Source organism: Nycticebus coucang, chromosome 13 (assembly GCF_027406575.1).
Source record: "Nycticebus coucang isolate mNycCou1 chromosome 13, mNycCou1.pri, whole genome shotgun sequence".
Taxonomy (NCBI): domain Eukaryota; kingdom Metazoa; phylum Chordata; class Mammalia; order Primates; family Lorisidae; genus Nycticebus; species Nycticebus coucang.
In genome coordinates, this window is record NC_069792.1 from 23,944,367 (window position 1) to 23,970,091 (window position 25,725).

The 25,725-nt window shown below is 36.2% G+C and overlaps 1 protein-coding gene across 8 annotated transcripts in view; it reads right to left on the reverse strand.

The window, feature by feature from the left end:
* The window catches only part of STAU2 (staufen double-stranded RNA binding protein 2), a 329,861-nt gene that overhangs the window by 109,071 nt on the left and 195,065 nt on the right, over nucleotides 1-25,725 (reverse strand). For all 8 annotated transcript variants that reach the window (XM_053559242.1, XM_053559239.1, XM_053559244.1 and 5 more), the window contains one exon: nucleotides 17,667-17,974. In XM_053559242.1, coding sequence (XP_053415217.1) covers nucleotides 17,667-17,974 — 308 coding nt within the window. The remainder of the gene's footprint in view (nucleotides 1-17,666; nucleotides 17,975-25,725) is intronic.

Genomic DNA, 25,725 nt, shown 5'->3' on the forward strand with positions numbered 1-25,725 from the left:
CCAGGATATTCTCACACCTATCCTCCATAAAGACCAGCATAATCCTCCACCACAAAAGTAAACCCACCCAGAAAATTTTGATCAAATTTCAACTCCCACAATCGCAAAAGGATTAAAAATGTCCACCGGACCCTCAAAAGGCTTATAAATATTCTCAATTAATGTGAATGGTTTAAATTGTCCTCTACAGAGGACTGGATACAAAAACACAAGCCCGCTATCTGCTGCATACAAGAATCGCATCTTACATTAAAAGACAAATATAGACTCAAGGTGAAGGGATAGTCATCTATACTCCAGGCAAATAGAAAGCAGAGAAAAGAAGGCGTTGCAATCCTAGTCACAGAAGCAATAGGCTTTAAACCAACCAAAATAAGGAAAGATAAGGATGGACACTTCATATTTGTTAAAGGTAATACTCAATATGATGAGATTTCAATTATTAATATTTATGCACCCAAACAGAATGCACCTCAATTTATAAGAGACTCTAACAGAGCAACTTGATTTCCTCCAGTTCCATAGTAGTTGGAGATTTTAACACTCCTTTAGCAGTACTGGATAGATCCTCCAAAAAGAAGCTAAGCAAAGAAATTTTAGATTTAAACTTATCCATTCAACATCTGGACTTAACAGACATCCACAGAACATTTCATCCCAACAAAACTGAATACACATTCTTCTCATCAGCCCACGGAACATACTCCAAAATCGACCACATCCTAGGCCACAAATCTAATCTCAGCAAATTTAAAAAAATAGAAATTATTCCATGCATCTTCTCAGACCATCATGGAATAAAAGTTGAACTCAATAACATCAGGAATCTGCATACCCATACAAAAACATAGAAGCTAAACAAAATTATGCTGAAGGATAGATAGGTTATAGACGAGCTTCAGGAGAAATCACCAAATATTTGGAACAAAACAACAATGAAGACACGAATTACCAGAACCTAAGGGATACTGCAAAGGTGGTCCTAAGAGGGAATTTTATAGCACTGCAAGCCTTCCGCAAGAAAACGGAAAGAGAGGAAGTTAATAACTTAATGGGACATCTCAAGCAACTGGAGAAGGAAGAACATTCCAACCACAAACCCAGCAGAAGAAAAGAAATAACCAAACTCAGAGCAGAATTAAATGACACTGAAAACAAAAGAATTATACAACAGATCAATAAATCAAAAAGTTGGTTTTTTGAAAAGATCAATAAAATAGATAAACCTTTCACCAACCTAACCAGAAAAAAAAGAGTAAAATCTCTAATTTCATCAATCAGAAACAGTAATGATGAAATAACAACAGACCCCTCAGAAAGTAAAAAAATCCCTAACAAATACTACAAGAAACTCTACTCTCACAAATATGAAAATCTGAAAGAAATTGACCAATACCTGGAAGTACGCCACCTACCAAGACTTAGCAAGACTGAAGTGGAAATGTTGAACAGGCCTATATCAAGTTCTGAAATAGCATCATCTATACAAAATCTCCCTAAAAAGAAAAGCCCAGGACCAGATGGCTTTACGTCAGAATTCTACCAAACCTTTAAAGAAGAACTAGTACCTATATTACTAAACCTCTTCCAAAATATAGAAAAAGAAGGAGTATTACCCAACACATTCTATGAAGCAAACATCACCTTGATTCCCAAACCAGGGAAAGACCCAACAAGAAAAGAAAATTATAGACCAATATCACTAATGAATATTGATGCTAAAATACTCAGTAAGATCCTAACAAACAGAATCCAACAACACATCAAAAAAATTATACACCAAGTGGGATTTATCCCAGGCTCTCAAGGCTGGTTCAATATACGTAGATCTGTAAGTGTAATTCAGCACATAAACAAACTAAAAAATAAGGACCATATGATTCTTTCAATTGATGCAGAAAAAGCTTTTGATAATATCCAGCATCCCTTCATGATCAGAACACTTAAGAAAATTGGTATAGAAGGGACATTTCTTAAACTAATAGAGGTCATCTACAGCAAACCCACAGCCAATATCGTATTGAATGGAGTTAAAGTGAAATCATTTCCACTTAGATCAGGAACCAGGCAAGGTTGCCCATTGCCTCCATTGCTCTTTAACATTGTAATGGAAGTTTTAGCCATTGCAATTAGGGAAGAAAAGGTGATCAAGGGTATCCACATAGAGTCAGAAGAGATCAAACTTTCACTCTTAGCAGATGATATGATTGTATATCTGGAAAACACCAGGGATTCTACTACGAAACTCTAAGAAGTGATCAAGGAATACAGCAGCATCTCAGGTTACAAAATCAACATTCATAAATCGGTAGACTTTATATATACCAACAATAGTCAAGCTGAAAAAACAGTTAAGGACTCTATTCCTTTCACAGTAATGCCAAAGAACATGAAATATTTGGGAGTCTAACAAAGGACGTGAAAGATCTCTATAAAGAGAACTGTGAAACTCTAAGAAAAGAAATAGCTGAAAATGTTAACAAATGAAAAAACATACCATGCTCATGGCTGGGAAGAATCAACATTATTAAAATGTCCATACTACCCAACGCAATATACAATTTTAATGCAATCCCTATGAAAGCTCCACTGTCATATTTTAAAGATCTTTAAAAAATAATACTTCGTTTTATATGGAATCAGAAAAAACCTCGAATAGCCATGACATTACTCAGAAATAAAAACAAAGCAGGAGGAATCACACTACCAGACCTGAGACTGTACTATAAATCAATAGTGATCAAAACAGCATGGTACTGGCACAAAAACAGAGAAGTAGATGTCTGGAACAGAATAGAGAACCAAGAGAAGAATCCAGCTACTTACCATTATTTGATCTTTGACAAGCTAATTAAAAATATTCAGTGGGGAAAAGATTCCCTATTTAACAAATGGTGCTGGGTGAACTGGCAACCTGTAGAAGACTGAAACTGGACTCATACCTTTCACCATTAACTAAGATAGACTTTCACTGGATTGAAGATTTAAACTTAAGACATGAAGCTATAAAAATACTAGAAGAGAGTGCAGGGAAAACCCTTGAAGAAATCGGTCTGGGGGGCGAGTATTTTATGAAGAGGACCCCCCCGGCAATTGAAGCAGCTTCAAAAATACACTACTGGGACCTGATCAAACGAAAAAGATTCTGCACATCCAAGAACACAGTAAGTAAAACAAGCAAACATCCCTAAGAATGGGAGAAGATATTTGCAGGTTATGTCTCCGACAAAGGTTTAATAACCAGAATCCACAGAGAACTCAAACGTATAAGTAAGAAAAGAACAAGTGATCCCATCGCAGGCTGGGCAAGGGACTTGAAGAGAAATTTCTCTGAAGAAGACAGGCGCATGGCCTACAGATATATGAAAAAATGCTCATCATCTTTAATCATCAGAGAAATGCAAATCAAAACTACTTTGAGATGTCATCTAACTCTAGTAAGATTAACCCATACTACAAAATCCCAAGACCAGAGATGTTGGCGTGGATGTGGAGAAAAAGGAACACTTCTACACTGCTGGTAGGAATGCAGATTAATACATTCCTTTTGGAAAGATGTTTGGAAAATACTTAGAGATCTAAAAATAGATCTGCCATTCAATCCTATAATTCCTCTACTAGGTATAAACCCAGAAGACCAAAAATCACATTATAAGAAAGATATTTTACCAGAATGTTTATTGCAGCCCAATTCATAATTGCTAAGTCATGGATAAAGCCCAAGTACCCACTGATCCACGAATGGATTAATAAGTTGTGGTATATGTATACCATGGAATATTATGCAGCCTTCAAGAAAGATGGAGACTTTATCTCTTTCATGTTTACATGGATGGAGCTGGAACATATTCTTCTTAGTAAAGTGTCTTAAGAATGGAAGAAAAAGTATCCAATGTACTCAGCCCTACTATGAAACTAATTTATGGCTTTCACATGAAAGCTATAACCCAGTTATAACTTAAGAATAGGGGAAAGCGAGAGAGGGACAGTAGAGAGGGGGGAGGATGGGCTGAGGGAGGGTGATTCGTGCGATTACACCTGTGGTGCATCTTACAAGGGTACATGTGAAACTTACTGGATTTACAGTGTAAATGCCTCAATACAGTAACTAAGAAAATTCCAGGAAGGCTATGTTAACCAGTATGATGAAAATATGTCAAATGGTATATAAAAACAGAGTATGGTGCCCCATGATTGCATTAATGTACACAGCTATGATTTAATAATAAAGAAATAAATGCCCACCAACCCAGGACTGGATCAACAAGCTGTGGTATATGTATACCATGGCATACTATTCAGCCATTAAGAAAGATGAAAACTTTATTGTATTAATCTGGATGGAAGTGGAACATATTACTCTTAGTAAAGCATCACAAGAACAGAGAAGCAGGCTCAGCAGACCTGGCACACACCTATGTTGTCTATCAATAACTTGCTGCTTTTTGTTACTTTGTAGTATTTCACTGAATGCCTATGGAAGTTGTTTATCCATTTACCTACTAGTGGACAGGTTGTTTCAGATTTTTTTTGGGGGGGTGGCTATTGTGAATAGAATTTTGTGAATGCCAGTTAATGTTTTTAAATGTCTTAATGAACGTCACTGACATGTTATGAGTGCCCACACATATGGGTCAGCCTGTTGATTTCCTTCCTCAAGCACCCAAGATGGGAAACCAAGGGCTAGAAAGATGAGGTCTGGAGGCAGAGGCCACACAGAGGAACAGAGCTGGGAGGAAAACTGAACCTTTTTTTTTTTTTTGTAGAGACAGAGTCTCACTTTATGGCCCTCGGTAGAGTGCCGTGGCCTCACACAGCTCACAGCAACCTCCAACTCCTGGTCTTAAGCAATTCTCTTGCCTCAGCCTCCCGAGTAGCTGGGACTATAGGCGCCCGCCACAACACCCGGCTATTTTTTGGTTGCAGTTTGGCCGGGGCCGGGTTTGAACCCACCGCCCTCGGTATATGGGGCCGGCACCCTACCGACTGAGCCACAGGCGCCGCCCGGAAAACCGAACCTTTAAGTCCCAATATTCCAGGAGTGTATGCGGCCTTACTCCTTCACGCGTGTATCAGTTAGCAATAATTGCATCTCGGAGAAACCTTGTTGGCTACAATATTGCCACAGAGCAAAGGTTAATTTGGCCTGTATCAGAAATATGCCTAGTTTTTCCACAAAAAGAGATTTCCATTAAATCAAATTACAGGCTGAGAGTGAAAGGCAGCCTGGTGTTAATTAGGCTAGCTTTGGTTTGATCCATCCACTGAGCTTGGGGTATCTGTTAGTATCTCCATGTTTTCTCTCCCCCCCACCCCCACCAACACCAGCAGCGACCAATCCAGACAATTAAAAAAACAGAACAGAGAAGGAAGAATCCTATGTACTCAATTCTGATATGAGGACAATTAATGATCTAGTACATGGTGTGGGGTGAGGGGAGGGCAAAGCAGAGAGAGGGAAGGATGGAGGGGTTGGGGGTCATGGTGTGTGACACACCTTGTGGGAGCGGGACACAATTCTAAGAGGGACTTTACCTAACAAATGCAATCAATGTAACCTGGTTCTTTGTACCCTCAATGAATCCCCAACAATAAAAAATAAATAAACAAATAAATAAAATCTGTGGGACAATATGAAAAAAATGTACGTAAATGAAGTCCCATAAGTAGATGAGAGAAACAACCAAAAAACTTATTTGAAGAAAATATGGTCAACAGCTTCCCAAACTTGATGGGAGCAATAAAAATACAAATTGAAACAAGCAAGGGATAAGACATACACAATGTCCAAGTGCTAAGACCTAATATCTTTGAATGTGAGATTTAAAAATAAAATAGGGTCTTTTTCTCCAAAGATAAAACTTGAATGAAAACAAAAATAGAGTCTTTTCAGATGTAACTAACTTAAGGATCTGGGAACAAGATTATCTGAATTTAGGGTAAACTCTAAATCCAGTAATAGGCCTCCTTAAGAGACAGCAAACTAGTCTCTCACACCTGTAATCCCAGCAACTTGAGAGGTTGAGGTGGGGTGAAAATCACTTGAGCCCAGGAGTTTGAGACCAGCCTGGGTGACAGTGCAATACTCCACCTCCAAAAAGAGAGGAAGAGAACGAATACAAGGAAGAATATACAGACACAGAGAAGGCCATGTGAAGATGGAGGCAGAGATTAGAATGATGAATATACAAACCAAGGAACATCTACAAGTTTTTTCTGTAAGAGGCTAGAAAAGAGGCACAGAATAGATTCTTCCTCAGAACCTCTAGAAGGAACCAACCCCACTGACTCTTTGATTTCAGACATCTGACCTCCACAACTATGAAAAAAATACATTTCTTTTATTTGAGCCAGTGTCTTTTTATAAAATCAATTATGTAATGCAAACCTGTATTTATAGATTTTCCCACATTTTGAATTATTTTCTTTCAACAGATGTCAAGATTACCAGTTAGTAATTAACAGATCAATTCAACAGATACTCAGAAAATAATCTGTAGAGTTCCAGATTCTGACAATAGAAGAATGAATTCACTGGACAAAGGCATTTGCAGAGATCAATGTAAATTCTAGGAAAAAAAACAAAAACAAACAAACAAGAAGAAAAAATATTTGATGACACTAGAATGTGCAGGTACTATGGCAGAGCTTTCTTTTAAAAGACCAAAAGTACATAAAGTAAGAACTGTGAGTTTATGGTTTTTATTTTTTGTTGCCTGAGGGTATCCCTCACTTCCTATAGTTCTATTAGTGGAAAACTGCAATCTTACCAGCAGTAGGAGGCAGGAGGAGTTTAGGACTGACAGAAGAGTTAGACATTTAGGGAAGAAATCCTAGAAGCCAGGGAAGTACAGAAGTGGTGCAACATTAAGCCTAATTTTTTTACCCAAATTCCAGCTGACTGCTAAACTTTACACACACGGGGAGAATCCAGAGGGCCCAATTTACAGTACAGAAACCAGTGAGACTCAGTTGAGATTGAGCAGCTATTTTTAAAGATGTTCAAGAAATTAAAGAAAAACAAACACAGCCTCTGAAATCTGTTATACAACTTCAAAGTGTTCAACATACGCGTAACTGTAACGACCAACAAGCCCATGAAAAGAAGCTCATTGTCATTAGTCTCCAGTGAAATATAAACTAAAATACCAGTGAGACACCATTATACCCTCAACAGACTTAAGACTGACCATACCAATGTACGGAACCGTCATACATCATTGGTGAGAAGGTAGTAAATACAGCCCACATTGAAAAAGAATCTGTAAATTTCTTATATATACACTTACCATGTGATCCAGCAATTCCACTCTGAGGCATTTTTCCAAGAGAACTGGAAATATGTGTCTATACAAAATCTTATACATGAATGTTCATAAATAGCTCATTCATCAGAGCCTTAAACTGAAAACAACCCAAATGTCCACCAACAGGTAAACTAATAAACAATTTGTGATATATATTCATACAATACACTCATACTTAGAAATAAAAAAGAATATTGTACCCTCAATGAATCCCCAACAATAAAAAAAAGAAATAAAAAGAATAAAGTGCTGATACATAAAACATGAATGAATTTCAAAAATACTATACTGAGTAGAAGAAGACAGACACGAAACTGTACGTACTGTATGATTCCATTTATATGAAATTCTTGAAAAGGCAAAACTAATCTTCAGTACCCAAGGAGGGTACTGTGGTTGTCTGGAGGTGAGGAAAATTGAATGCAAAGAGACACAAGGAAATTTTTTACAGTAATGGAAATAGGGCCACCTTGATTATGGTGGTAGTTACAAGGTTGTCTACATTTTTCAAACTTTATCAGACTATACAACTAAAATGGATGTGTTTTATTGTATGTAAATTATAAGGTTGACTAAAACATTTAAAAGTACAGTTATCTTTGACACACTGTTTATACTTCTCATAAATAATCATAACCCCATGATTAATTTCTAAGTAATTGTAACCGCTTTAGAAGCTTACCACCACTTGAATTTACCTTACGTGTTCACATGTGCCTGACTGACTGCCCTCCCGCCTGCCCCATTCTAAGGTTAGCTCCATGAGGCCAGAGCTCTTGAGTGTCATATTCATGCTACTGCCTCAGTGCCAAGAAGTATACCTTGCCCACAGCAGGTGCTTGTCACACATTGGCTGCATTAATGAATAAATGAATTCCTTACATGTTGGTATTCACCAGGAATATCTCCAAGGCCTTTGCCCACTTTCCCTGAGCTCTGTTATCTACTTCTGTGGCTTCAATTACATCTGTATACCAAGGACTCTTAAAAATTTGTGTTCTATCTCCTCTTGTTGGTCATCAGACCCATCTCAATCCCACAGGCAATTCAAATGGAACTCAACTTCCTCTAAGTTTATCATCTCCTCCATACTAAAAAATAAAACCTTGCCTAAAACACTTCATATTCATATTACCTCATTTACTCCTCAAAGGGTCTCTATTCACTCTTTAATACATGTAACTCTAGCCTCCACCCTGACCAGACTAGTGAAAGCACTCTATCAGAAGTCAGCACAAAAGACCATTTAATTTTCTCTATTGCACCTTAGACAACTGTCCAATAGCTCCATTCTTCCACTTCCATTAGCTCTACCCAAATTCAATTCTTCTTTGCTAGATTTGTGTAAAACCACCCTAATTGGTCCTTCTTTTCTGTCCTCTTTTTGTCCAGTTCATCTTTTATAATACACTACTTCCAGAATTCTCTTTCAGTAAACAAATTGCGTCACTGCCCTTCTAACAATAAGTGGTGGTCTCTATCTAATGGCTAAAAATTTCAAACTCACAATAAAATGTAACTTTTTAGCCTCTTCAACTAGCCATTTCCCCTCTAAATAAATCACCATGCCCTTTTATGCCTTGAGTATTTTGCTGCTTTTGCCTGCAATTTCTTATCTACCCTAAAATTCTGTGTATTCTTTAAAACCTATTTCAATTCAAATGTCCACTCTCCTTTGGATTCTTCCCTAATTCCTTTAGTTAGAGCTATTCATTCCCACTCATGATTCTCATTCATGACTCTTGACATTGCTAAAGCTTCAAGTTCACACTTACCAGGTTACACTTAGTATGACATTGATTATGTGGGACAGGCATTACATACATTTCCAGTGACATTTATGTTTTTTAATAAAACTATTGTATAATGTTTGAACACTGCTCTCTGAAGATATGACTAATTCATGGCAGTGGTTGATCTTCTTCTGTATATTATTTACCTGCCAGTCCCCAACCTGATGATAAGTACACAGTACTTAGCATGCAACCCAGCATATGTAGGGTCTTAACAAATATTTGCCCAAAGCGAATACAAGATGTTCCTTTACTGTTCAGCTGAATCAATTCCAGTGTTCAATGGGATGGTACTCTATAGCAGATCAACTTCATATCCATCTAATTTTTCACATACATGCTGAAATTATTGAAAACTGTTCAGAATGTAATTATCTATTATCTTTTTTCCTTTAATAAAATTTTTTCCAACTGTGAATTCTGTACTATTTTCAACAATACTCCTTGTTTTCTCAAATGTTCCATTTTTGAGACTTGATTCTGGACTTTTCTCGTATTTAAATTAGTGACAAACTACAGATAAAAACAGTTCAGAAGTTTAAAAGAACATCCATTTTTTCTGACAGTTAAATCTGTTTTTTGATGTGATTATAATGGTAGAACTTTCCAGAACCTAAAATCTGTCAGGGTTTAAAATCAAGTAAAAGTAAACTACATTACTAAACGATGTTTTACAAATGTAGACTCAAATGTACATTTACATATAAAATTTTATCTTAGAATAAAATCCAAGTTCCTTTGCAGCTCAAAGGAGTTGGAATTCTTAAATGACTCAGTTGTGCATATAGTTGAGGGCAGAAATCAATTTATTAATGAAAACTATGACTAAAATAAACAAATATCTGAAAGGGCATAGGCCACCATCACACCTTAGTTCTACCTACAGGGATCAGTTGTCAAATATCATGTTAACAGTTTGGTTTATAATAAACATTGGTAAGCAAAAATATACCAGTTACATAAAACTGACTTCATTATCTAATACATAATATCAGTCAATAAATGTCAGTTTCTTCGCTTATCCATATATCTCCTGAAAGAAGCATGCCTCTGGTAAGTTAGAGCACTCTGAGTGTATAGAAATCCTTTACATGCAGTATTCTACATAAGGTTCTCTTTCTTAAGAGTTGCCTTGGGTGAGAAGAGAAAAACACATCTGAAATTTTAGCCACTGTCATTTGTATAAATAAACCTCTTTAGATACAACTGGATCTGTATCTGCAGGAAGGGAAATACTGGAATCATTTCAATATGACTTAGAGTTTGGGTATGTAGATGCCAGATTTTATATCATTAAGTTAAAAAAAATCACATCATTGCTAATTTTTTCTAGCAAAAGGAAATCTAATTACCTTTACATGAAAAATAATTTTTTAAAGACTTGATTTTCAAATAATTCCAAATAGAACTTTCATGTTGAGTTGAAATCTCTTCTGACACAAACAGAAAAGGCTACAGATAGTTCTACTTGGAAAGGGCACACAAACAGCCACTTTTTTCTGCAGCATCGTGGCACATTTCAGAATGACATCAAAGTTTCTGTGGTAGGAACAGCTCTTATTTGCATTACACAATACCTTTCCTTTAAAAGTTATTTGCATCATACAAAAGTGTTTGCATTACACAATACTTTTCCTTGAAATACCTTGTGTTTTACTATGCATGTAAATGTGAAATACCTTGTGTTTACGATGTACGTAAATCAGAAATACTTTGTTTTACTATGTACGTAAATCTGAATTACCTTGTGTTTTACTATGTACGTAACGTGAAATACCTTGTGTTTACTATGTATGTAAATGTGAAATACCTTGTGTTTAGTATGTATGTAAATGTGAAATACCTTGTGTTTACTATGTATGTAAATGTGAAATACCTTGTGTTTTACTATGTGTGTAAAAGTGAAATACCTGGTGTTTACTATGTATATAAATGTGAAATACCTGTGTTTTACTATGTGTGTAAATGTGAAATACCTTGTGTTTACTATGCATGTAAATGTGAAATACCTTGCATGTAAATGTGAAATACCTTGTGTTTACTATGTATGTAAATGTGAAATATCTTGTGTTTCACTATGTGTGTAAAAATGAAATACCTTATGTTTACTATATATGTAAATACCTTATTTACCTGTGTATAAATCTGAAATACCTTGTGTTTACCATGTACGTAAATGTGAAATACCTTGTGTTTACCATGTATGTAAATGTGAAATACCTTGTGTTTACTGTGTATGTAAATGTGAAATACCTTGTGTTTAGTATGTACGTAAATGTGAACTACCTTGTGTTTTACTAGGTATGTAAATGTGAACTACCTTGTGTTTACTATGTATGTAAATGTGAAATACCTTGTGTTTTACTAGGTATGTAAATGCGAAATACCTTGTGTTTTACTATGTGTGTAAAAATGAAATACCTTGTGTTTACTATATAAGTAAATGTGAAATACCTTGTGTTTTATTTTGTGTGTAAATCTGAAATATCTTGTGTTAATCTGAAATACCTTGTGTTTACCATGTATGTAAATGTGAATTACCTTGTGTTTACCATGTATGTAAATGTGAAATACCTTGTGTTTTACTATGTGTGTAAATCTGAAATACCTTGTGTTTACTAGGTATGTAAATGTGAAATACCTTTTGTTTACTATATATGTAAATGTGAAATACCTTGTGTTTTACTAGGTATGTAAATGTGAAATACCTTATGTTTACTAGGTATGTAAATGTGAAATACCTTGTGTTTACTATGTACGTAAATGCGAAATACCTTGTGTTTACTATGTACGTAAATGTGAACTACCTTGTGCTTTACTAGGTATATAAATGTGAAATACCTTGTGTTTACTATGTATGTAAATGTGAAATACCTTGTGTTTACACTGTACGTAAATGTGAACTACCTTGTGTTTAGTATGTACGTAAATGTGAACTACCTTGTGTTTTACTAGGTATGTAGATGTGAAATACCTTGTGTTTACTATGTATGTAAATGTGAAATACCTTGTGTTTTACTAGGTACGTAAATGTGAAACACTTTATGTTTACTATGTATGTGTTTTACTTTATATACTATGTGGCATATAACTGTGGACAATAACACTCATTATTATGAGCCTTGATGCTCCAAAAACACTCAATAACATAATAATGAGTGTTTCTGTCCACAGTTATATACCACAGTGATTTAGAGTGGGGTTAGTCCTGATTACTAGTACAGTATAGTAATTCATTATTACCTGCAGTAATAATGAACTGTTACATTCAAGGCCAGCTTGATTCTTACCTGAATTACTGTTACTCATCACAGCATGTTTTTAACATGCAACAAGATTTCTTTTTAAACATAGTATTTTTCTTTATGGAGTATGAAATTTTACCAAATGAACTGATGTATAACTCCATTAATTTTTAATGGAAATACAGTAACATGTGTTATGTACTTTTCATACCCCAGAGGTTTGGCCAGCATATCCCGGTCGAAAGATAGCAGACACAGTAGGTAACACTGCATGAACTTGGACTGCCTATTCAAAGAACAAACCTGAGTTTTAAGCTTGTTATAGGAAGGTCAAACCTTTAGGAAAGTTCAAATACATACCTAATCTTTCCAGGGTTTTTGGAAAGTAGTAGAGATCAAATTTAAGAGGGACTTTAAAGGAGTACCTGCAAATCAGAGCAGCATCTCCTGACCAAACCCACAAATGTACCTTGCTTATTGTAGGCTAAGCAATTCTTTACCATTTTATACCATTGTTTAACAACCTAGGTAAAAATCTGGCTTTTGAAGTGACATGGTAAATTGTTTCAAGGGCAAAAAGGGGAAGGGAGGGGGGAGGTTGTGGTGGAGGGAAGGTGATGGGTGGGGCCACACCTGCTTGCATCTTGGAATGGGTACAGGTGAAACTTACTAGATGCAGAATACAAATGCTTACATACAGTAACTAAGAAAATGCCATGAAGGCTACGTTGAACAGTTTGATGAGAATATTTCAGATTGTATGTGAAACCAGCACATTGTACCCCTTGATTGCACTAATGTACACAGCTATGATTTAACAATAAAAATAAATAATTAAAAAAAATTAAAAAACCCCATAAAGTTGGCCCTCTGTATCCACGGTTACACCTCCATAGATTAAAAATTAAAAAAAAAAAAACATTAAAAACAAAAAATGAATATAGTATAACAATTATTTATGCAGCATTCCACTGTATTAGAGATCATAAGTAATCAGAGATGATTTAAAGCATAAGGGAGGATGTGTATAAATTTTATGTAAATACTATGCCATTTCACAGAAGGGATTTGAATATCCACACATTTTGGTATCTCTGGGGGTCCACCAATCCCTTGTGGGTACTGGGGGACAACACTATTTCATGCATAGATATATGCACGATTTCTCTCTCTATATTTCCCTGTTCGAAATCTACAAAGTTACACTTATATTGGTCTTTTTAAAAAATGGATACTTTATGTCTGTAATCCTAGCACTCTGGGAGGCTCAGGTGGGAGAATTTCTTGAGCTCATGTGTTCCAAACCAACCTGAGCAAGAGTGGGACCCCATCTCTACTAAAAATAGAAAAAATCAGCTACAGGTGATACTCACCCATAGTCCCAGCTGCCTGGGAGGCTGAGGCAGGAGGACAGCATGAGCCCTAGAGTTTGAGGTTGCTGTGAGCTAGTCTGATTCCATAGCGTTCTAGCCTGGGGCAAGAGTGAAACTCTGTCTCTCCCCCACCCCAAAAAACAAAAAATAAAAGAAACACCAAAAATAAATTGCTGCAAATAGCTACTTTGATAATATATGAATTATGAGATATAGAAAAGACGAAAATAAAAAGAAAGGAAAATGGTTTATTCTCAGATTTTCAGAGAGCCCAGCCACCCCATCCCATCCCCACCAACCCCATCTCAACATAATCTATACCAAAGTCATATTGTTAAAAATAAATGCCTAAAAGAAGTCTATAACTACAAAAGAAGCATTTTATAAGCATATTAACCTTCACAAAAGGAAACATATCAGTTAAAATGTATTAACTGTAAATTATATTTGGAAAGAAAGCTTTTAATTTAAGTAGACACTCTCACGTGGCTCGAAATGGCACCAACACACACTCACAATGATGAAAAACCCCTCTTTAAAACACTCTGATTTTGGAAAATAAACTAATTATTAAAAGGTCAACTAAGTGCTTCTTAATATTATTTACGTGAGGGAAAAAGGCCTAGTTTATACTGTTTTACTATGAATGTCTCATAAACAACTCGATTCAATGGATAATAATCACAGGGAAAGCACAGAAAGGCAAACTGAAATTCAATCCATCTAGCAAGGATGATCTACTTACCACCACAATTCACTCTCATTTCCAATCTAATCATTTTAAAGACTCTTTAAACAAAGGAGCTGCTTATATTTAGTTATAAAAAAGATTTCTAATTTAATTAGTATATTAAAGCGTATTAAAGATGCAAAAACTTAGAACAATATAAAGTACAACATAAAACAAAATCTTTTACTTTAGCTCAAATGCACATTTTAAGAATGTCTTTTCCATAATTTTTCTTAAAAAGTTGAACGATCCGGAAACATTTGGGCATTATAATTAAATCAGAGTATACAACAAGGAACCCTGAAACACTATGGTAGGACTACAATTTCAAATGAGTTTTTATGAAATGCATAGGAGTTATTAAGTGGACTGACTGGGCTAGACAAAGTCTAAGGTTCATAGAACTGTTGACCTAAAACTTTCTTTTTCTAAAACATAAATCGATAAGAACGTCCAGGTTTTAAAAGAAGAGATTTAAAATTTCAAATAAACAAGTTTTGTTTGTTTGGATTTCTGACAGAGATCCAAAAGGCTTGATTCTAAAACATGTTAACAATCTAAGGTGAGTCCAAACAAAAATAAAGGAGCTGCTGAGAATGTGCAAGTGTTTACTTACATTCCACTCTGTGAAGTCAGCTTTATTAATAACTTTAATTATATAATAATTTTACTTATTTTGTAGATTTAAGCAAAAGGATGTGAGCTTGATAACTACATTCTAATGAGCACATTAGCTTTTGTAATTTACAAATTAAAATTGAAGATTGGTTACATTAAAAAATAAATTGAAAAAAATTTGTCAGTACACGCTCATATTTTTCCTTTTAATGCAATACAGCTGTCACATACAATGGCTCTAATAGGCTTAAATCAAACTGCAATGGGCAAGGAGGGCCAAAGAGGAGTTTACACAATATTCAATACGTGTAATATTTGTTCAGTGTGCAACAAAATAAAAAAGTACTAACCTAGAAACACAAGGAAACAATTTATTGATTTTAAATTCCAGAAATAAAAGTAACAGAATAGCACATAATCCATAAACGAGCTGGCCCTATAACTTCTAAACTACCATTTAAATAAAACATTTAAGAAACAGAAACAACCTATATGTTTCTACCAGGTAAATATACCTGTGAAAGTTACCTTTAAAGAAATAGGTTTTGAAATTCTTAACCACAAAGAACCTTCTACTGTGACACTATAAAGATGGTCTAGCAAGTGACAGGCCACTAAGCCATTCTCACAGAGACTGTGTTCACCACACAGCTGTAGCTTGTGGTCCATCAGTGACAGGGTATTTCAATCAATACCAGCTCATTCAACCAAAGTAGCATAGTAATGTCTTAAAACCAACTTTATATATTCATTAATATGTAATAATCACAATACACAGATTTGGAAATGTTTAACTTGTCCTTAAATAAGATTATATTTTCTCAGTATAAGCTTTTAAAAGACATCTAAACAGCCAGCCCACCAATGGGGAAATCAGACTCTACACGTTGGCGAAGATGAAGATACATTAAATTTATAATTATTGTCATGGCCAAGAACTAACAAAAGCAAATTAAAAACATTAAGAAGTTCTTCTCACAGCAAAATTACATCTACTGTAATACCTCTCCAAGCAAAAAAACAATTCAGAGCCTAAATGCAATTTGTGCTTTGTTTCTATAAAAATGCAGTGTTACTTGAGTTTACACATTTCTAAATAACTAGATTTGTAGTTAGGTGGTTAATTTCTTTTCACCACAGTTTATTTCTAATTTATTCTATGTAGATTATGGATAGAACTAAAAACTACTTGACTTTTTTGCAGTACTTTAACTATATGAATCAAGGTCTTTTTGTTTTTAAAACAGTGATTTATTGTGATTCTTAAACAACGAAAGCAAATTCTAAAGTTGTAACTTTAAATTAAGTGGTTAAAATTTCAGATGACAGAGCCAATAACTGGTAACAGCTTCTTTAATTTCATATTAATATTCCAGTGAAAAACACTAATGGCTACCTGGCAATAGTTTGAAAGGATTGGAAGGGTTCTGTGAAAGGGGGAAAAACAAACATGCAAAATACCCCCCAAAACACATGATCTTTTTTCTCATTTTATAATTTCAACTTGTAAAAATTTTTATAAATACATGATCATTCTAGACAATACATATTTTCTAGAGCATTTCTAAAGGAAATTACAGTTTTTGGTCTTAAGGAGTCAGACTATGGAAAGGGGATGGAAACAGTGAAAGCTGAGGGAGCAGGATACTCTTCCTACACACAAGCAAGCTGCGATTCATTCAGTTATGAGAGCAGTTACAGTTCAGTACATGATTTTTCAAGACAACTAAGAAGTCAGGACATAGACATTTCCCTTCCTAGAGTTAACAATTCTTTTAAAAGTTCCAATCTATCCATAAGGAAGTGTTGGTTTTGCAGGGATTTTTCCAAAAGGAAACAAAGAATAAATAGGAAAAAAAAAAGTCTCCATCCCTAAATTCACATATACAAGTTAAGTGAAAGTATAATCTAATTTTGGACTACCCAGTGAAATAGAATTGTTGGTACCATCGAGGCAGGAGCTACTATACCTAGTCAGTTCAAAACATTATCCAGGAAAACAAATACACATTGTTATGCCTCAAACAGCTAGAAAACATTTCATTATTCTTCAAACACCATGTTTAATTGACTCCTAAGGTAATGCATTTCTAGGATGTTGTATCTTAATGGTGTACCTGAATCATGACTAGCAATAAAATGCCAAATTCAAAACTGCTGTGAAAGTAAACTCATTATTAGAAAAACTCAACCTTAATGTAAAAAGAGGGAGAACTGAGTGCAAAATACTAACATCAGATGTCCGAAGGCAGAATTTTGTCTGTGGAAGACAGAGTGAGGAGATAGATGCACCCAATCAAGACCAAAGGGAAGACAGCAGAGTATGAAAAATGTTTTTTAAAAAAAGAAGAAAAATAAAAGGAAAATGGAGGCGAATCAGGCAGTAAAAGAAATCATTGGAGAGACCAAAATTAAGAGGAAATGAGGCGTGTGCACATGGCTCTCTCTTTTCTGTCCTTTGTGTTCCTAAATAACTTACAATGTGAGAGGCACACAGACCATACTAGCAGGCAAAATGAGCCTTGTGGTGGACAGAGATGAAGGATCTACGGCTAATGAGTTGCTTTGTTTTTCTTTTTGTTTTTGCTTTTAATTCATACCTGAAAGCCTTGAATCCTTGCTAAATATTCCAGTTGTTTTGAAGGTTGTACTGGAGAACAAGGGGGAGTAGGAGAACTTCCTTTTAAACCTATGGCTTCAGCTGTAGGAGATGTTCCATTCATAAGAAGTTCCCTGGCAATTGTAGCTGAACTATTCGATGTTGGAGATATACTGAAGAAAGAGCTTGAAGGTTGGTTCATATCTTTGGGTGACAAATAGCCTAGAGTAGTGCCAGAGATTACTTTGTGGCGGCTGGCTTCCATCTCTTGATAAACATCAGGAGACAAATGAAGAATTCCTTTTGGAGCTATAAATAAAACAAAGGAACACTGTTATTACATTTAAAATAACTGAATAGAAGCATGTTATACGTATGTAGCATTACTAACTCAATGGCCTCGCTTGGTAAAGCAACAAAGACATGAGAAACACTGCTCATCCGGCATCTTCCTCATATCTGCAGGGTAACTGCAGTTTCTATTTGGAGATGGATAAGGTATGTTTCAATATTCCTAAAATCAGAAGTTAAAAAAAATTCCATCAAAGTGATTTCACTGGAACTTGTGTGTAGCAGGGAAGCTACAGGGAGGAGAAGGCACTGAGGTGTGGAAATATAAAGGGGAAGCAGATGTAAAGTGTGCGGTGTCTTCATCCTGTAATTTAATATTTTATATCTCACAAAACAGGCATGAACTCTCAACATCTGCAGCAACTGAGGCATAGAAAAAGTAAAATGATCAGATCAAATTTCTTCAGAGGTACAAACCTTCCAGTGGTTTAGTTATCTTCTCCTCTCCACAAGGATGTCCCACAGACAACTCTTAACTCATGGACATGTCAAAAAGTACAGGGCTTTCCAACACTAGCTTGGCTTTTTATAATACCACCAATTATGTGCTCATTACTCAACCTACATTCCCGACAACCATCTCTGATTAACCCATAACCAAGTAAATATCATACTGGTCAAATATCTCTACAATTTGTCTTTGTTATCATGGGTTAGAAAGCCTTGGTCTTCGGGACCCTTGAGTGCAGCCTTTTGACTAAATCGAAACTTCAGAAGTTTGGCTTCTGTCAAGGGGCTACTGTAACAGTCACTGAAAGGTTTCACTGCTCTTTGGCTTGCCAATGTCTATTTCCCAAAATGTGTTCTATAACAACATAAGTTTCCAAATAAAGGGGTTCCGTGGTAAATAAACTTGGACAGCAAGACAAATTAGATCATATATGCCTTTTTGGAGGGATTAAAAAAATGCACATTAATGTGATAAATAATCTGAGAAGCCCAGAGAACAGAAATCCATTCTGTTGGCTTGGCTTAATCCAGGATTCCCCAAGTTTGTGTTACATCCAAGCCTTTTACAGAACCTTAATAGCAGCAAACACTTTGGGAAATGCTGGAGGCACTCTCCTCTCCATGGGTACTTTCCAGTGACCTATGAGTTTATTGATCCTTTCTTCTTAATCTTATATACTAATGAACCGCTGTAGTAAATTTTTCACTTCAGTTATTATATTCTTCAGCTCCAAGATTTCTTTTTGGTACTTGATTAAAGTTTTCTCTCTCTTTGTTGAAATTTTCACTTTGTTCATGTAAACTCCTTAGGATGATACAGGAAGCCCTTAACAATCTGAATTCTACTTAGGTCTCTATCTTCATCTACCAAATTCTTCGTGAAGACGCCAAGCTCTAGCCATAATATATAAATATATTCATAGTTCTTCCAATACTCCAGGACTGTCTGATCATACACCTTTATTTCTATTGCTCAGTTTATACATTGATATTTTCTCTCTATACTATCCTCCCTCCTTCAGGTAAGCTCCTATTGCTATGTTGTATTGCCAACCAGTATTTTCTTGACCTCAACTCATGCTCAGTCTATTAGGACAGCATAATGAAAATGGATAATACGGTGTGGTAGGGGTCTCACTAGAGAGCAGTGGGAATGAGAAAGGAGAAACACTAGAAGCTCAAGAAAGGCTTGCTAGAGATGATGTTGACAGTAAATTTCAAGGGATGAGAATAATTCAGCCAAGGAAGAAGAGGACTGAAGGCAGATAGGGCAGGAGAATCTGTGTTCCAGGAAACCTAAGGCCAGAGCTTGACGAGAGAGTGAGAACTGCAAAAAAGTACATGCGGAGGCAGGCAGGGGCCAAATTCCAGGGAACTTTGTCTTGATGTCATTAAAACATAAACAGAGTGTTGTGAGTTTTCTTAAAAAATAGTTTAAATAATACAATTGACCCTCCATATCCACAGTTTCTACATTCCCAAATTAAACCAATAACAGAAAATATTCAAAAAATTAAAAACAGTAGAAGAAATAATATAAATTTAATAAATTATACAGTATAATATGTATACATACCTACACAGACTGTTTACATTGTATTGGGTATTAAAAGTAACAGAGATGATTAAAACTATGGGAGGATGCACACAGGTTACATATAAATACTATGCCATTTTCTCACAAGAGACTTGAGCATCCACACCTTTTGGTGTCTGCAAAGATACCAAGAGACCACTGTATATCAATCCTATTTCATGAACTTTCTTTATTCTTTGTGCTAATTTTCAAATCCTCTGCATTAATAAATATTAGTTTTTTATAATCAGGAAGATATTTCACTAATTTTTTAAAAGAAAACGTATGCATTGGAAAAAATGCGGATGGATCCTACCAGCCAGAGGAAACTACTTTCCATCTTTAGCTTTAAAGATATGCCTTTAGTCTTTTTTTACTATACACTTTTTAGTTGTTAACTTAAAAAAAAAAAAAGTTAAAACACGGGAGCACAGTAATAAACATTCTTGTAATTAAATACTTGTTCACATGAAAATTTATTTTCTCAAGTTAGATGCAGAATTGCTAGTTCAAAGGATAATGTATCCTAGTTTTTCTAAAGCTAACAAATTGCCCTCCAAAGAAGGTGTATCAACTTCACACTCCCACAGACACATATGAAAGTATTTGGTTACCTATTTTGTTTCCAGTATTGTACGTTATTATTAAAAAATCGTTACCGGTTATCAACAGTGACAGAAAGCAGGTCAGTGGTTGCCTGGGGTGGGGCTGGTGACAGTCATAATCCACACGGAGCCCGCAGGCCATAGGTTAGACACTGCTCTAAGACTTGAGTTAACTTTTCTATAGAGAGGAATAAAGAAGATTCCTCTTCTACAGAGCCCAACTAATAGACTAGTTATAGAAACAGTATAACAACATGTGGATTTATAGGATTTATATGGTCAACTACTGAATGATTTTCAACCTGCACATCAGTAACAGTGTCCTGATCAGTCATAAGTCATTTAGCATCTTCCTGTTATAAATTTAAGCTGCTTTTCAATAGTAAAAAGACCTAAAAGTAGAATCAACAAGCAATTTAGGATAAACATATTTAAGGACCTTTAACTTATTTTGCCAATTAGGTCCTCCCAAACACTATCGCAATTTATATTTCTATTAGTAAGGTATAACTAAACCTATTTTCCCATACTTCTGCCAAAACAGGCTTTAGTTACTTAAATAACCATTGCCACCCTACAATAATTCATTGTCATGTTTATTTACTTTTACTTGGTTACTATTCATGATAAACTTTTTCCCATGAAAGGACTTGAGGTCTGTGCTCTCTTTGACCTGACATTCCCCTCGCTCAGGCTTGCAACATCCCATTATACTCCCCCTTTATCTGAAGCGGTCCTGACCCATTCTTTCGTCATCTATCTTTTGTCCTTTGATACTCCCACCTTGGGACCTTTAGAATGTAATCACTGTGCACAGCTACACTGCAGACACAACATGGGTATTGTTCTAGTACTTTACTTGCATTATTGTATTTAATTCCCACAACTGTATTAAATGAGCATTATAATGTCCCTATATTAAATATGGAAAAACTGAAGCACAGGGAAGTTATAAAAACTCATCCCAGTAATAGGATCAAAACCTTTAAAAGTTCTGTGCTTCTGTTCAGTAGCAGGAATCTGGATTTAGAGACCATTGTCTGACATTGTCCTCGTTTGCTGGCAAAATAATAAACTCCTTTTTCCTTCTCCTCAAAAAAACAAACAAACCAAAACTCAAAACCCCATGGTCATATAAATAGTAAGCAGCAATACTGGAATTTGATCCATACAGTCTGTCTCTAGAGCCTAGAATACTTACCCATTACGTTAAATGCCCTTCTAAAAGAACAAGTAGGAAACTAACGCAATGTCCAGCCAGCTCCAAATGCCTAAGGGTTAATCCAAGAAATAAACTCGATGCCCAAAGTTTGCTCAGATTAGCTTCAGGGTTGGTCCGTATCATTGTGGTTATCGCCAGATGTTCTAGAGATGGCTTTACCTAAATCTCACTAAAATACTTGAAGTTTGCCCCTGATTTTAAAGGTCTGAAGTTGCCAGGGACTGTGACATCTTATGAAATGAGAAATGCCAGGCCACTGTGGCCATGTTACCTGTTTTTGCTCAATAGCTCAGTGCTTCTTTCACATGAGTATGTGAACCCTCTGGCATAGCTCATGGAGCTCCAATTCTTAGTGAAGACTGACAGAGAAAGTTATGAGTTGGAGATGTCTTAAAGGGCTTCTATGTATAGGTAAGTAAATTCAGGAGAAGTGTGCCTTTGAATGTTCATTAATGTCATGGTTCTTTCAGAGACAATGAAGAACATAAATGTTTATGAACAGCAAGTAGTATCAGGAGACTGAGAACCACAGGGCAAGTCAGTATGTAAGGACCAAGTTAACTCCATTTTGCTAAAACTAACTTCATCTTGTCCCTCAGTCTTCATTTCGCAGCTGCATACCAAAGGTGTTAGGCAACCTGCTTCCTCCCCTGACCCCCGTCCTTGCCCCACGATCCGCGCCCTTGCACAACGTCTGCTCTGAGTGATAGCAACACTCTCCCAGACAGCCAAAGACAAATACTGCTTGGTCCCCTAGACCCCTATCAGTTCACCCCAGCGGCTCACCTCATACCCCCTCCCTTTTCTTTCCTTTCTGTACCCTTAGAAACCTCCCTCCTTTTCGAGACCAGGGCTTCTCTGCTCTCCTGCTGTGCCAGGACCAGGGAGCCCAGGCTCGAGCTTGTAAATAAACAACCTCTTGGGTGGCACCTGTGGCTCAAGGAGTAGGGTGCCGGTCCCACAGGCTGGAGGTGGCAGGTTCAAACCCAGCCCTGGCCAAAAATCACAAAAAAAAATAAAAAATAAATAAAATAAAATAAAATAAACAACCTCTTGCTTTTGCATCGGACTTGGTCTCCGGGTGATTTATGTGGGGGATCCCGCGACTTGGGCACAAAAGGTATAGCAGGAATGACCATGCTACCACACTGGCCCAGGTGATGAGTGTCGGTCCACAGGGATTTCTACCTTCTCTGAAAGTCCTTGGAATTAAAGCATAGCTATTCTACAATAAAATGAATTTGTCATTTTTTTACACCAAAACTTTGAAAAAATTCTTTATCATTCCATAAATCAACCAGAATTTTTGCCGTGATAATGTTAGATTGTAGATTTGCATATAAATACTCAAATATCCAGTAACACTCAGGCCCACTTCTTCCACAGTGAGCTTTGCACAATAGAAAATCACAATTAAAAATTCTTTTTTTTTTTTTATTGTTGGGGATTCATTGAGGGTACAATAAGCCAGGTTACACTGATTGCAATTGTTAGGTAAAGTCCCTCTTGCAATCATGTCTTGCCCCCATAAAGTGTGACACACACCAAGGCCACAATTAAAAATTGTTTTTTGTTTTTTTTGGCTGGGGCTGGGTTTGAACCCACCACCTCCGGCATATGGGACCGGCGCCCTACCCCTTTGAGCCACAGGTGCCGCTCCACAATTAAAAATTCTTAAAAACTGGAAACACAGACTGCTAATTCCAAACAGGAAATGTAAAAAAAAAAAAAAAAAAGCATGAAAAATACCCTGGGCACAATGGTTCATGCCTATAATCCTAGCATTCTGGGAGGCTGAGGTAAGTGGATCATGTAAGCTCAGGAGTTCAAGACCAGCCTGAGCAAGAGCATGACCCCATCTCTACTAAAAACAAAATAACTAGCCAGGCATTGTGACAGGTGCCTGTAGTCTCAGCTACTTGGGAAGCTGAGGCAAGAGGAATGTTTGAGCCCAAGAGTTTATGGTTGCTGTGAGCTATGATGGCATGGCATTCTACTCAGGGCAACAAAGTGACTCTGTCTCAAGAAAAAAAAAAAAGTATGAAAAATAACAGCACGATTTATTAGTCTTATAGTGATTTTTATATGAAAACTGGTAGAATCCAAGTAAGGTTTGTAGTCTAGTTAATGGAACGGTACCACTGTTAATTCCCTGATTTTGGTAACGTACTATAGTTAAGATGTCACTCACCACTGGAAGAAGCTAAATGATGAGTACATGAAACCTCTTTGTATCATTTTTACTTCTTGTAAGTTTATCAGTACTATACTTGAAGTTTCAAAAAATCAACAACATGAAAGCATTTTTACACTGCTCTGGACCCTTAGAATACAGACCCTGAAACAGCGCGGTGCTAGCGACACCAAGGTAGCAAGGACTGCAGTGGCACTAGTAAATATGGCCCCGAGGATAAGCAAGGCTGGCATCACCACAGTCTGCTCCTTGGGTTCTACAGCTTTTCCCATCTAATGCAAAGCCTCTGGCTCCCCATGCTATATAGCTGTTTGACTTTTAGCCACATGGGAGAAAAGGAGCTCTTGATGGCAGGTAGGCCTCATGCTCGGCTCCTGTTCTTTCCCCGGAAAGATCGCAGCCGTGTCCCAGTATTAGGTCAGAGTACAAGGAACCCAAGAAGGAACCCATTGGATCCCTACAATCATGCCCCAGGAGGTCAGGGACAGACAGAATCCATCTTCAACAAGATCCTTTAGCTACCAGGCTGATGTGAGCCACAGAAATTGCCCCTTCCTGAGCCCTGTTGCTGGGATCCAATGGAACAGGTAATACTTGTGAGACTTTACCTCTCCTTTTCCACACAGCTCAGTATCAACCTGGTCTCCTAGTTAAGGCCCTTCATTTCCTAGTTCTGCCTTATTTTGACACTAAATATTCACTATTTCTAGAGTTCAAAATTGCTAATGCAAAATTTGAAAGAAACTCTTGTGAAAGTTAAGGAAAGAAAATATTAATGAAGAGTAACATAATGAGAGATATCAAACAAACAGGTAAATGCTTTGTTAGAGGTTTCTTTTTAAGGATAGTCTTAGAATCATCTTGAATGGTAAAGTTAAGAAAAAGTAACATTAAAAAAAGAGTAATTACTGAACAGATGAACAAAATGATGTATTTTAATGTGCTCAAAAAGCATAACAAATCAGTGGTGAAAATTAACCTTGTTCTTGACCTTGGAATTGGACGAAAGCACTGATTTTCTTAATTCATGCATTTCACTGGTCTTTTTTTTTTTGCTACTTTTAACATGATGATGTATATGAACAGTTAATTAATTTGGCAAATGCTATGAATAAAATTACTAAGAACTTTTCAATGTGATAGTCAAGTCTTTTGGTTCACATAATACCAAGAGGAAAAAGTGCTTAATCCAGTCCTGACCCACAAAAAGCAGAACACTAGGCCTTGACACAGCACCCAGCACACCACTAAGAGATGGTGGAGTGCACTGGGGTAGAGGACATAAAAAATGGTGAAGGACAAATTTTTCTGAAAAACTAAACATAATGATAATAGCAATACAGTTTTTAAAACAATTTTTTAAAGATCAATTTATAATGAACTGGGAAATGCTTTCAGAAAGCTGTTCTACTATACAAATGTTACTTAGTCAAAGAAAGGTGCTAGTCAGAGTTTTCAAACCCTAAATTTTCTGAACTTTTTTTTCAAAAGAAAAGTGAGAAGTATGTAATAACAAACAATAGGAACCCAGGTGCAGTGAATAAATTCTTCTTTCATCTTTTTTTTTTTTTTTTTGACCTTACACAATAAATCACAATGCAGTGATTTGTACTTCTGTCAGATATTTTCTTTAACAAGAAAATTCTACAGCCCAAAATGAGT